The sequence below is a fragment of the Ptiloglossa arizonensis genome, unplaced genomic scaffold, assembly GCF_051014685.1.
Source record: "Ptiloglossa arizonensis isolate GNS036 unplaced genomic scaffold, iyPtiAriz1_principal scaffold0204, whole genome shotgun sequence".
Lineage (NCBI taxonomy): Eukaryota > Metazoa > Arthropoda > Insecta > Hymenoptera > Colletidae > Ptiloglossa > Ptiloglossa arizonensis.
The window spans coordinates 837,874-853,677 of record NW_027478574.1 but is presented as its reverse complement, the minus strand read 5'-3'; the positions used below and the strand labels follow the sequence as shown (position 1 = coordinate 853,677).

Genomic DNA, 15,804 nt, shown 5'->3' with positions numbered 1-15,804 from the left:
GTATAACGTATAACGCATACCGAATAACGTATAACGTGTAACGAAGCACGCATAACGCATAACGTATAACGTATATCGTATAACGTATAATGTATAACGTATACCGCATAACGTATAACGTATAACCTATGACGTATAACGTATAACGTATAACGTATAACGTATAACGTATAACCTATGAGGTATAACGTGTAACGTGTAACGTATAACGTATAACGTATAACGTGTAACGTATAACGTATAACGTATAACGCATAACATGTAATGTATAACGTATAACGTATATCGTATAACGTACAACTCATAACGTATAACGTACAACGTATAACGTATAACGTGTAACGTATAACGTATAACGTATAACGTATAACGTATAACGTATAACGTATAACGTATAACGTATAACGTATAACGTATAACGTATAACGTATAACGTATAAAGTATAACGCATACCGAATAACGTATAACGTGTAACGAAGAACGCATAACGCATAACGTATAACGTTTATCGTATAACGTATAATGTATAACGTATAACGTATAACGTATAACGTATAACGTATAACTTATGACGTATAACGTATAACGTATAACGTATATCGTATAACGTACAACTTATAACGTATAACGTACAACGTATAACATATAACGTATAACGTATAACGTATAACGTATAACGTATAACGTATAACGTATAACGTATTACGTAAAACGTATAACGTATAACGTATAACGTATAACGTACAACTTATAACGTATAACGTACAACGTATAACATATAACGTATAACGTATAACGTATAACGTTTAACGTATAACGTATAACGTATAACGTATAACGTATAACGTATAACGTATAGCGTCTAACGTATAACGTATAACGTACAACGTATAACGTATAACGTATAACTTATAACGTATAATGTATAACGTATAACGTATAACGTATAACGTATAACGTATGACGTATAACGTATAACGTATAACGTATAACGTACAACGTTTAACGTATAACGTATAACGTACAACGTTTAACGTATACCGTATAACGAATAACGTATAACGTATATCGCATGACGTATAACATATAACGTATAACGTATAACGTACAACGCATAACGTATAATGTATATCCTATAACGCATAACGTATAACGTATAACGTATAACGTATAACGTATAACGTATAACGTATAACATGTAACGTATAGCGTATAACGTATAACGTATAACGTATAACGTATAACGTATAACGTATAATGTATAACGTATAACGTATAACGTATAACGTATAACGTTTAACGTATAACGTATAACGTATAACGTATAACGTACAACGTATAACGTATAACGTACAACGTATAACGTATAACGTATATCGTACATCCTATAACGCATAACGTATAACGTATAACGTATAGCGTATAACGTATAACGTATAACGTACTACCTTGATCAAAAAGTTCTAGGACTACCCCCCGTGTGTCGCTGTCAATCACCCGATTGTTTCTTTTTTTTTTTGTTAGGTTACCATATCTGTCATTAACACTTCCTTCCAATTTCAGCATCACAGCTTGATATTTGTAAAAGTTACGTTGTACAGAGCACATCTCCTTTGTTCGTGTCTTCGATTTTGATAATGGCATCATTTGAGCATCAACGAGTTTGCATTAAATTTTGTGTAAAAAACGGATTTAACGGTCCGCAGACCTTGGATATGTTGGAGAAGTGTTTCGGCAACGATACTCTTTCGAGATCAAATGTTTTTCGATGGCACGAACGCTTCAGAAGTGGTCGTGAGTCGGTCGAGGATGACAAACGCAGTGGCAGGCCGACAACGTCGAAAACCGATGAAAACATCGATAAAATTCAAGAAATGTTGTCCGAAAACCGCAAATTGACCATCAGAGAGCTGGCAGAGGACTTGAACATTGCTTATGGATCCGTTCAAGACGTTTTGGTTAGTGATTTGGGCCTCAGACGTGTCGCTGCAAAACTGGTGCCGAAAGACCTCAATTTCATGCAAAAAAAGGACCGCGTTGAAATCGCGAAAGACATGATTTCCAAGGCCGAATCCGACCTAACATTTATTAAACGTATCATCACTGGAGATGAGACGTGGATTTATGAGTATGACACACAATCCAGACATCAAGCGAGTGAATGGCGTGCACCGGAAGAGCCGAGACCGAAAAAACCACGTCGTTTTCAGTAAAGAAAGAAGGCGATGCTCACGGTTTTCATGGATTACAATGGTGTTGTGCATCAAGAATTCTTGCCAGAAAAACAGACAGTCAACAAAGAATATTATTTGGGCGATTTGAGACGTTTGCGCGAAGCAATTCGTCAAAAAAGTCCAGATTTGTGGGCAAACAACTCGTGGATTTTGCACCACGATAACGCACCGGCGCACAATGCGATCCTTATCCGCGAGTTTTTGACGAAAAACAACACGAACACTATCCAGCAGCCTTCAAATTCACCAGATCTGGCTCCCTGCGACTTTTTTCTGTTCAGCCGAATTAAAAAACCGCTTCGCGGAACGCGTTACAGTACCCGAGAGGAGGTCATGACAAAATCGAAGACGGCTCTGATGGACATACCGAAAATTGAGTACCAGCGGTGTTTCGAGGATTGGATCAAGCGCTGGCGCAAGTGCATTGCAGTCAATGGGGACTACTTTGAAGGGGACCATATCGATTTGGACGAATAAATTTGTATTTTTGATTTTATGAATAAAGTCCTAAACCTTTTTGATCAAGGTAGTATAACGTATAACGTATAGCGTCTAACGTATAACGTATAACGTACAACGTATAACGTATAACGTATAACGTATAACGTATAACGTATAACGTATAACGTATAACGTATAACGTATAACGTATAACGTATAACGTATAACGTATAACCTATAACGTATAACGTATAACGTATAGCGTGTAACGTATAACGTATAACGATTAACGTAAAACGTATGACGTATTACATATTACGTATAACGTATAACATATAACGTATAACGTATAACGTATAACGTATAACGTATAACGTATAACGTATAACGTATAACGCATAACGTATAACGTATAACGTATGACGTATAACGTATAACGTATAACGTACAACGTTTAACGTATAACGTATAACGTAGAACGTATAACGTGTAACGTATAACGTATAACGTATGACGTATAACGTATAACGTACAACGTTTAACGTATAACGTATAACGTAGAACGTATAACGTACAACGTATAACGTATAACGTACAACGTATAACGTATAACGTATATCCTATAACGCATAACGTATAACGTATAACGTATAACGTATAACGTATAACGTATAACGTATAACGTATAACGTATAACGAATAACGTATAACGTATAACGTATAACGTACAACGTATAACGTAGAACGTATAACGTATAACGTATAACGTATAACGTATGACGTATAACGTATAACGTATAACGTATAACGTATAACGTTTACAGTATAACGTATAACGTATAACGTGTAACGTATAACGTATAACGTATAACGTATAACGTATAACGTATAACGTATAACGTATAACGTATAACGTATAACGTATAACGTATAACGTATAACGTATAACGTATAACGTATAACGTATAACGTATAACGTATAACGTATAACGTATAACGTATAACGTATAGCGTGTAACGTATAACGTATAACGATTAACGTAAAACGTATAACGTAGAACGTATAACGTACAACGTATAACGTATAACGTACAACGCATAACGTATAACGTATATCTTATAACGCATAACGTATAACGTATAACGTATAACGTATAACGTATAACGTATAACGTATAACGCATAACGTATAACGTATAACGTATAACGTATAACGTATAACGTATAACGTACAACGTTTAACGTATAACGTATAACGTAGAACGTATAACGTATAACGTATAACGTATAACGTATGACGTATAACGTATAACGTACAACGTTTAACGTATAACGTATAACGTAGAACGTATAACGTACAACGTATAACGTATAACGTACAACGTATAACGTATAACGTATATCCTATAACGCATAACGTATAACGTATAACGTATAACGTATAACGTATAACGTATAACGTATAACGTATAACGTATAACGTATAACATATGATGTATAACGTATAACATGTAACGTATAGCGTATAACGTATAACGTATAACGTATAACGTATAACGTATAACGTATATCGTACAACGTTCAACGTATAACGTATAACGTATAACGTATAACGTATAACGTATATCGTACAACGTTCAACGTATAACGTATAATGTATAACGTATAACGTATAACGTATAACGTATATGGTATAAGGTATAACGTATAACGTATAACGTATAACGTATAACGTATAACGTATAACGTATAACGTATAACGTATAACGTATAACGTATAACATATGATGTATAACGTATAACATGTAACGTATAGCGTATAACGTATAACGTATAACGTATAACGTATAACGTATAACGTACAACGTATAACGTATAACGTACAACGTATAACGTATAACGTATATCCTATAACGCATAACGTATAACGTATAACGTATAACGTATAACGTATAACGTATAACGTATAACGTATAACGTATAACGAATAACGTATAACGTATAACGTATAACGTACAACGTTTAACGTATAACGTATAACGTAGAACGTATAACGTATAACGTATAACGTATAACGTATGACGTATAACGAATAACGTACAACGTTTAACGTATAACGTATAACGTATAACGTATAACGTATAACGTATATCGTACAACGTTCAACGTATAACGTATAACGTATAACGTATAACGTATAACGTATATCGTACAACGTTCAACGTATAACGTATAATGTATAACGTATAACGTATAACGTATAACGTATATGGTATAAGGTATAACGTATAACGTATAACGTATAACGTATAACGTATAACGTATAACGTATAACGTATAACGTATAACGTATAACGTATAACATATGATGTATAACGTATAACATGTAACGTATAGCGTATAACGTATAACGTATCACGTATAACGTATAACGTATAACGTATAACGTATATCGTATAACGTATAACGTATAACGTATAACATGTAACGTACAACGTATAACGTATACCGTATAACGTATAACGTATAACGTATAACGTATAACATGTAACGTACAACGTATAACGTATACCGTATAACGTATAACGTAAAACGTATGACGCATTACATACTACGTATAACGTATAACATGTAACGTATAGCGTATAACGTATAACGTATAACGTATAACGTATAACGTATAACGTATTATGTATAACGTATAACGTATAACGTATAACGTATAACGTTTAACGTATAACGTATAACGTATAACGTATAACATACAACGTATAACGTATAACGTACAACGTATAACGTATAACGTATATCGTACATCCTATAACGCATAACGTATAACGTATAACGTATAGCGTATAACGTATAACGTATAACGTATAACGTATAACGTATAGCGTCTAACGTATAACGTATAACGTACAACGTATAACGTATAACGTATAACTTATAACGTATAATGTATAACGTATAACGTATAACGTATAACGTATAAGGTATGACGTATAACGTATAACGTATAACGTATAACGTATAACGTATAACGTATAACGTATAACGTACAACGTTTAACGTATACCGTATAACGAATAACGTATAACGTATATCGCATGACGTATAACATATAACGTATAACGTATAACGTACAACGTATAACGTATAATGTATATCCTATAACGCATAACGTATAACGTATAACGTATAACGTATAACGTATAACGTATAACGTATAACGTATAACGTATAACGTATAACGTATAACGTATAACGTATAACGTGTAACGTATAACGTATAACGTATAACGTATACAGTATAACGTAAAACGTGTAACGTATAACGTATAACGTATAACGTATAACGTATAACGTATAACGTATGACGTATTACATATTACGTATAACGTATAACATATAACGTATAACGTATAACGTATAACGTACAACGTATAACGTATAACGTACAACGTATAACGTATAACGTATATCCTATAACGCATAACGTATAACGTATAACGTATAACGTATAACGTATAACGTATAACGTATAACGTATAACGTATAACGTATAACGAATAACGTATAACGTATAACGTATAACGTACAACGTTTAACGTACAACGTATAACGTAAAACGTATAACGTACAACGTATAACGTAGAACGTATAACGTATAACGTATAACGTATAACGTATGACGTATAACGTATAACGTATAACGTATAACGTATAACGTATACAGTATAACGTACAACGTATAACGTGTAACGTATAACGTATAACGTATAACGTATAACGTATAACGTATAACGTATAACGTATAACGTATAACGTATAACGTATAACGTATAACGTATAACGTATAACGTATAACGTATAACGTATAACGTATAACGTATAACGTATAACGTATAACGTATAACGTATAACGTAAAACGTATAACGTATAACGTATAACGTATAACGTATAACGTATAGCGTGTAACGTATAACGTATAACGATTAACGTAAAACGTATGACGTATTACATATTACGTATAACGTATAACGTATAACGTATAACGTATAACGTATAACGTATAACGTATAACGTATAACGTATAACGTATAACGTATAAAGCATAACGTATAACGTATAACGTATAACGTATAACGTATAACGTATAACGTACAACGTTTAACGTATAACGTATAACGTAGAACGTATAACGTATAACGTATAACGTATAACGTATGACGTATAACGTATAACGTACAACGTTTAACGTATAACGTATAACGTAGAACGTATAACGTACAACGTATAACGTATAACGTACAACGCATAACGTATAACGTATATCCTATAACGCATAACGTATAACGTATAACGTATAACGTATAACGTATAACGAATAACGTATAACGCATAACGTATAACGTATAACGTATAACGTATTACGTATAACGTATAACGTATAACGTACAACGTTTAACGTATAACGTATAACGTAGAACGTATAACGTATAACGTATAACGTATAACGTATGACGTATAACGTATAACGTACAACGTTTAACGTATAACGTATAACGTAGAACGTATAACGTACAACGTATAACGTATAACGTACAACGTATAACGTATAACGTATATCCTATAACGCATAACGTATAACGTATAACGTATAACGTATAACGTATAACGTATAACGTATAACGTATAACGTATAACGAATAACGTATAACGTATAACGTATAACGTACAACGTTTAACGTATAACGTATAACGTAGAACATATACCGTATAACGTATAACGTATAACGTATGACGTATAACGAATAACGTACAACGTTTAACGTATAACGTATAACGTATAACGTATAACGTATAACGTATATCGTACAACGTTCAACGTATAACGTATAATGTATAACGTATAACGTATAACGTATAACGTATAAGGTATAACGTATAACGTATAACGTATAACGTATAACGTATAACGTATAACGTATAACGTATAACGTATAATGTATAACGTATAACGTATAACGTATAACGTATAAGGTATAACGTATAACGTATAACGTATAACGTATAACGTATAACGTATAACGTATAACGTATAACGTATAACGTATAACGTATAACGTACAACGTTTAACGTATAACGTATAACGTATAACGTATAACGTATAACGTATAACGTATAACGTACAACGTATAACGTATAACGTATATCCTATAACACATAACGTATAATGTATAACGTATAATATAACGTATAACGTATAACGTATAACGTATAACGTATAACGTATAACGTATAACGTATAACGTATAACGTATAACGTATAACGTATAACTTATGACGTATAGCGTATAACGTATAACGTATAACGTATAACGTATAACGTATAACGTATAACGTATAACGTATAACGTATAACGTATAACGTATAACGTATAACGTATAACGTATAACGTATAACGTATAACGTATAACGCATACCGAATAACGTATAATGTGTAACGAAGAACGCATAACGCATAACGTATAACGTTTATCGTATAACGTATAATGAATAACGTATACCGCATAACGTATAACGTATAACCTATGACGTATAACGTATAACGTATAACGTATAACGTATAACGTATAACGTATAATGTATAACGTATAACGTATAACGTATAACGTATAACGTATAACGTATAACGTATAACGTATAACGTATAACGTATAACGTATAACGTATAACGTATAACGTATAACGTATAACGTATAACGTATATCGTATAACGTATAACCTATGACGTATAACGTATAACGTATAACGTATAACGTATAACGTATAACGTATAATGTATAACGTATAACGTATAACGTATAACGTATAACGTATAACGTATAACGTATAACGTATAACGTATAACGTATAACGTATAACGTATAACGTATAACGTATAACGTATAACGTATAACGTATAACGTATAACGTATAACGTATAACGTATAACGTATAACGTATAACGTATAACGTATAACGTATAACGTATATCATGTAATGTATAACGTATAACGTATAACGAATAACGTATAACGTATAACGTATAACGTATAACGTATAACGTATAACGTATAACGTATAACGTATAACGTAAAACGTATAACGTATAACGTATAACGTATAACGTATAACGTATAACGTATAACGTATAACGTATAACGTATAACGTATAACGTATAACGTATAACGTATAACGTATAACGTATAACGTATAACGTATAACGTATAACGTATAACGTATAACGTATAACGTATAACGTATAACGTATAACGTATTACGTATAACGTATAACGTATAACGTATAACGTATAACGTATAACGTATAACGTACAACGTATAACGCATAACGTATAACGCATAACCTATGACGTATAACGTATAACGTATAACGTATAACTAATAACGTATAACGTATAACGTATAACGTGTAACGTATAACGTATAACGTATAACATGTAACGTATAACGTATAACGTATAACGAATAACGTATAACGTATAACGTATAACGTATAACGTATAACGTATAACGTATAACGTATAACGTATAACGTATAACGTATAACGTATAACGTATAACGTATAACGTATAACCTATGACGTATAACGTATAACGTATAACGTATAACGTATAACGTATAACGTATAACGTATAACCTATGACGTATAACGTGTAACGTATAACGTATAACGTATAACGTATAACGTATAACGTATAACGTATAACGTATAACGTATAACGTATAACGTATAACGTATAACGTATAACGTATAACGTATAACGTATAACGTATAACGTATAACGTATAACGTATAACGTATAACGTATAACGTATAACGTATTACGTATAACGTATAACGTATAACGTATAACGTATAACGTATAACGTATAACGTATAACGAATAACGCATAACGTATAACGCATAACCTATGACGTATAACGTATAACGTATAACGTATAACTAATAACGTATAACGTATAACGTATAACGTGTAAAGTATAACGTATAACGTATAACATGTAACGTATAACGTATAACGTATAACGAATAACGTATAACGTATAACGTATAACGTATAACGTATAACGTATAACGTATAACGTATAACGTATAACGTATAACGTATAACGTATAACGTATAACGTATAACGTATAACGTATAACCTATGACGTATAACGTATAACGTATAACGTATAACGTATAACGTATAACGTATAACGTATAACCCATGACGTATAACGTGTAACGTATAACGTATAACGTATAACGTATAACGTATAACGTATAACGTATAACGTATAACGTATAACGTATAACGTATAACGTATAACGTATAACGTATAACGTATAACGTATAACGTATAACGTATAACGTATAACGTATAACGTATAACGTATAACGTATAACGTATAACGCATAACGTATAACGTATAACCTATGACGTATAACGTATAACGTATAACGTATAACTAATAACGTATAACGTATAACGAATATCGTAGGACGTATAACGTATAACGTATGACGTATAACGTATAACGTATAACGTATAACGTATAACGTATAACGTATAACGTATAACGTATAACGTATAACGTATAACGTATAACGTATAACATATAACGTATAACGTATAACCTATGACGTATAACGTGTAACGTATAACGTATAACGTATAACGTATAACGTATAACGTATAAAGTATAACGTATAACGTATAACGTATAACGTATAACGTATAACGTATAACGTATAACGTATAACGTATAACGTATAACGTATAACGTATAAAGTATAACGTATAACGTATAACGTATAACGTATAACGTATAACGTATAACGTATAACGTATAACGTATAACGTATAACGTATAACGTATAACGTATAACGTATAACGTATAACGTATAACGTATAACGTATAACGTATAACGTATAACGTATAACGTATAACGTATAACGTATAACGTATAACGTATAACGTATAACGTATAACGTATAACGTATAACGTATAACGTATAACGTATAACGTATAACGTATAACCTATGACGTATAACGTATAACGTATAACGCATAACGTATAACGTATAACGTATAACCTATGACGTATAACGTATAACGTATAACGTATAACGTATAACGTATAACGTATAACGTATAACCTATGACGTATAACGTGTAACGTATAACGTATAACGTATAACGTATAATGTATAACGTATAACGTATAACGTATAACGTATAAGGTATAACGTATAACGTATAACGTATAACGTATAACGTATAACGTATAACGTATAACGTATAACGTATAACGTATAACGTATAACGTACAACGTTTAACGTATAACGTATAACGTATAACGTATAACGTATAACGTATAACGTATAACGTACAACGTATAACGTATAACGTATATCCTATAACACATAACGTATAATGTATAACGTATAATATAACGTATAACGTATAACGTATAACGTATAACGTATAACGTATAACGTATAACGTATAACGTATAACGTATAACGTATAACGTATAACTTATGACGTATAGCGTATAACGTATAACGTATAACGTATAACGTATAACGTATAACGTATAACGTATAACGTATAACGTATAACGTATAACGTATAACGTATAACGTATAACGTATAACGTATAACGTATAACGTATAACGCATACCGAATAACGTATAATGTGTAACGAAGAACGCATAACGCATAACGTATAACGTTTATCGTATAACGTATAATGAATAACGTATACCGCATAACGTATAACGTATAACCTATGACGTATAACGTATAACGTATAACGTATAACGTATAACGTATAACGTATAATGTATAACGTATAACGTATAACGTATAACGTATAACGTATAACGTATAACGTATAACGTATAACGTATAACGTATAACGTATAACGTATAACGTATAACGTATAACGTATAACGTATAACGTATATCGTATAACGTATAACCTATGACGTATAACGTATAACGTATAACGTATAACGTATAACGTATAACGTATAATGTATAACGTATAACGTATAACGTATAACGTATAACGTATAACGTATAACGTATAACGTATAACGTATAACGTATAACGTATAACGTATAACGTATAACGTATAACGTATAACGTATAACGTATAACGTATAACGTATAACGTATAACGTATAACGTATAACGTATAACGTATAACGTATAACGTATAACGTATATCATGTAATGTATAACGTATAACGTATAACGAATAACGTATAACGTATAACGTATAACGTATAACGTATAACGTATAACGTATAACGTATAACGTATAACGTAAAACGTATAATATAACGTATAACGTATAACGTATAACGTATAACGTATAACGTATAACGTATAACGTATAACGTATAACGTATAACGTATAACGTATAACGTATAACGCATAACGTATAACGTATAACCTATGACGTATAACGTATAACGTATAACGTATAACTAATAACGTATAACGTATAACGAATATCGTAGGACGTATAACGTATAACGTATGACGTATAACGTATAACGTATAACGTATAACGTATAACGTATAACGTATAACGTATAACGTATAACGTATAACGTATAACGTATAACGTATAACCTATGACGTATAACGTGTAACGTATAACGTATAACGTATAACGTATAACGTATAACGTATAAAGTATAACGTATAACGTATAACGTATAACGTATAACGTATAACGTATAACGTATAACGTATAACGTATAACGTATAACGTATAAAGTATAACGTATAACGTATAACGTATAACGTATAACGTATAACGTATAACGTATAACGTATAACGTATAACGTATAACGTATAACGTATAACGTATAACGTATAACGTATAACGTATAACGTATAACGTATAACGTATAACGTATAACGTATAACGTATAACGTATAACGTATAACGAATAACGTATAACCTATGACGTATAACGTATAACGTATAACGCATAACGTATAACGTATAACGTATAACCTATGACGTATAACGTATAACGTATAACGTATAACGTATAACGTATAACGTATAACGTATAACCTATGACGTATAACGTGTAACGTATAACGTATAACGTATAACGTATAACGTATAACGTATAACGTATAAAGTATAACGTATAACGTATAACGTATAACGTATAACGTATAACGTATAACGTATAACGTATAACGAATAACGTATAACGTATAACGTATAACGTACAACGTATAACGTACAACGTATAACGTACAACGTATAACGTATAACGTATAACGTATAACGTATAACGTACAACGTATAACGTATAACGTATAACGTATAACGTACAACGTATAACGTACAACGTATAACGTACAACGTACGAGGTGTGTTCAAAAAGTATCGCGAATTTTGTGTTTTTTCAAAAATTATTTATTTATTCATGAATATCTATTTTGTCCCCTTCAAAGTAATCCCCATGAGATATTATACACTTGTGCCAACGGTTTTTCCAATCTTCGAAGCACTTCAAAAAATCATTTTTTTGTATCCTTTTCAGCTCCTCCTTCGATGCCGTCTTTATCTCGTCAAGCGTAGCGTAACGTCGTTCTTTCATGGGCCTCTTCAGTTTAGGGAACAAGAAAAAGTCGCAGGGGGCCAGATCTGGGGAATACGGTGGCTGCGGCATCATTAGTGTGTTGTTTTTGGCCAAAAAGTCGCGCACAAGCAAGGATGTGTGAGCAGGGGCGTTATCGTGGTGCAAAAGCCAATTTTTGTTCTTCCACAAATCCGGGCGTTTCTGGCGGATTGCTTCGCGCAAATTGCGCATAACTTGCAGGTAATATTCTTTATTGACCGTTCTACCCTGTGGTAAGAACTCATGATGCACCACGCCCCTGCAATCGAAGAAAACTGTCAGCAAAACTTTCACATTCGACCGAACTTGGCGCGCTTTTTTCGGTCTTGGTTCGTGTGGCAGCTTCCATTGAGATGATTGAGCTTTGGTTTCCACGTCATAACCATAAACCCACGATTCGTCACCAGTTATGACCCTCTGGAGCAAATTTGGGTCGTCGCGGACAGAGTCCAACATCTCATTAGCAATGTTCATGCGAAGCTGTTTTTGGTCGCAATTGAGCAATTTTGGTACGAATTTCGCGGCGACCCGTCTCATGCCCAAATCATTGATAAAAATCGAATGGCACGAGCCAATCGATATGTTTAGGTCCTCAGCAACTTCTCTAACGGTGATTCGACGATTGGCCAATATCATTTTCTCCACTTCATTAATTTTTTCGTCTGTTGTTGAAGTGCTCGGGCGTCCGGCACGCTCTTTGTCGTTCCCATTTTCTCGGCCTTCTGAGAACATTTTGTACCACCGATAAACGTTGCTTCGGTCCAAGGTAGCTTCTCCGTATGCCACAGTCAACATTCGGAATGCATCCGCGCACTTAATTTCGTTTTTCACACAAAATTTGATACAGGTTCTTTGATCCATTTTTCTTAATAGGTAAAAATCGAAGACGATCCAAAACACGTGCAAGCAAAGCAGCTGTCAACCATTAAGTGAACATTCAAAATGGCCGAGCTTGTCGGCATAAGTGAGAGACATGAGTACCAACATAAAGCCACAAAAAGATCGAAATTCGAATATACGTAACCCGCGAAAATTCAAAATTCGCGATACTTTTTGAACAAACCTCGTATAACGTACAACGTATAACGTACAACGTATAACGTAGAACGTAGAACGTAGAACGTATAACGTATAACGTATAACGTATAACGTATAACGTATAACGTATAACGTATAACGTATAACGTATAACGTATAACGTATAACGTATAACGTATAACGTATAACGTATAACGTATAACGTATAACGTATAACGTATAACGTATAACGTATAACGTATAACGTATAACGTATAACGTATAAGGTATAACGTATAACGTATAACGTATAACGTATAACGTATAACGTATAACGTATAACGTATAAAGTATAACGTATAACGTATAACGTATAACGTATAACGTATAACGTATAACGTATAACGTATAACGTATAACGTATAACGTATAACGTATAACGTATAACGTATAACGTATAACGTATAACGTATAACGTATAACGTATAACGTATAACGTATAACGTATAACGTATAACGTATATCGTATAACGTATAACCTATGACGTATAACGTATAACGTATAACGCATAACGTATAACGTATAACGTATAACCTATGACGTATAACGTATAACGTATAACGTATAACGTATAACGTATAAAGTATAACGTATAACCTATGACGTATAACGTGTAACGTATAACGTATAACGTATAACGTATAACGTATAACGTATAACGTATAAAGTATAACGTATAACGTATAACGTATAACGTATAACGTATAACGTATAACGTATAACGTATAACGTATAACGAATAACGTATTACGTATAACGTATAACGAACAACGTATAACGTATAACGTATAACGTATAACGTATAACGTATAACGTATAACGTATAACGTATAACGTATAACGTATAACGTACAACGTATAACGTACAACGTATAACGTACAACGTATAACGTACAACGTATAACGTACAACGTATAACGTACAACGTATAACGTAGAACGTAGAACGTATAACGTATAACGTATAACGTATAACGTATAACGTATAACGTATAACGTATAACGTATAACGTATAACGTATAACGTATAACGTATAACGTATAACGTATAACGTATAACGTATAACGTATAACGTATAACGTATAAAGTATAACGTATAACGTATAACGTAAAACGTATAACGTATAACGTATAACGTATAACGTATAACGTATAACGTATAACGTATAACGTATAACGTATAACGTATAACGTATAACGTATAACGTATAACGTATAACGTATAACGTATAACGTATAACGTATAACCTATGACGTATAACGTATAACGTAGAACGTAGAACGTATAACGTATAACGTATAACGTATAACGTATAACGTAT

The 15,804-nt window shown here is 32.3% G+C and overlaps 1 protein-coding gene across 1 annotated transcript; it reads right to left on the bottom strand.

The window, feature by feature from the left end:
- Positions 1-13,629: 13,629 nt before the first annotated feature.
- Positions 13,630-14,440, bottom strand: LOC143154598 (protein GVQW3-like; the record flags this gene model as incomplete). The annotated part of the gene is made up of 1 exon (XM_076326603.1): positions 13,630-14,440. A coding segment is annotated over exon 1 (636 nt), but the record flags the coding sequence as incomplete, so codon positions are not given.
- Positions 14,441-15,804: the final 1,364 nt, after the last annotated feature.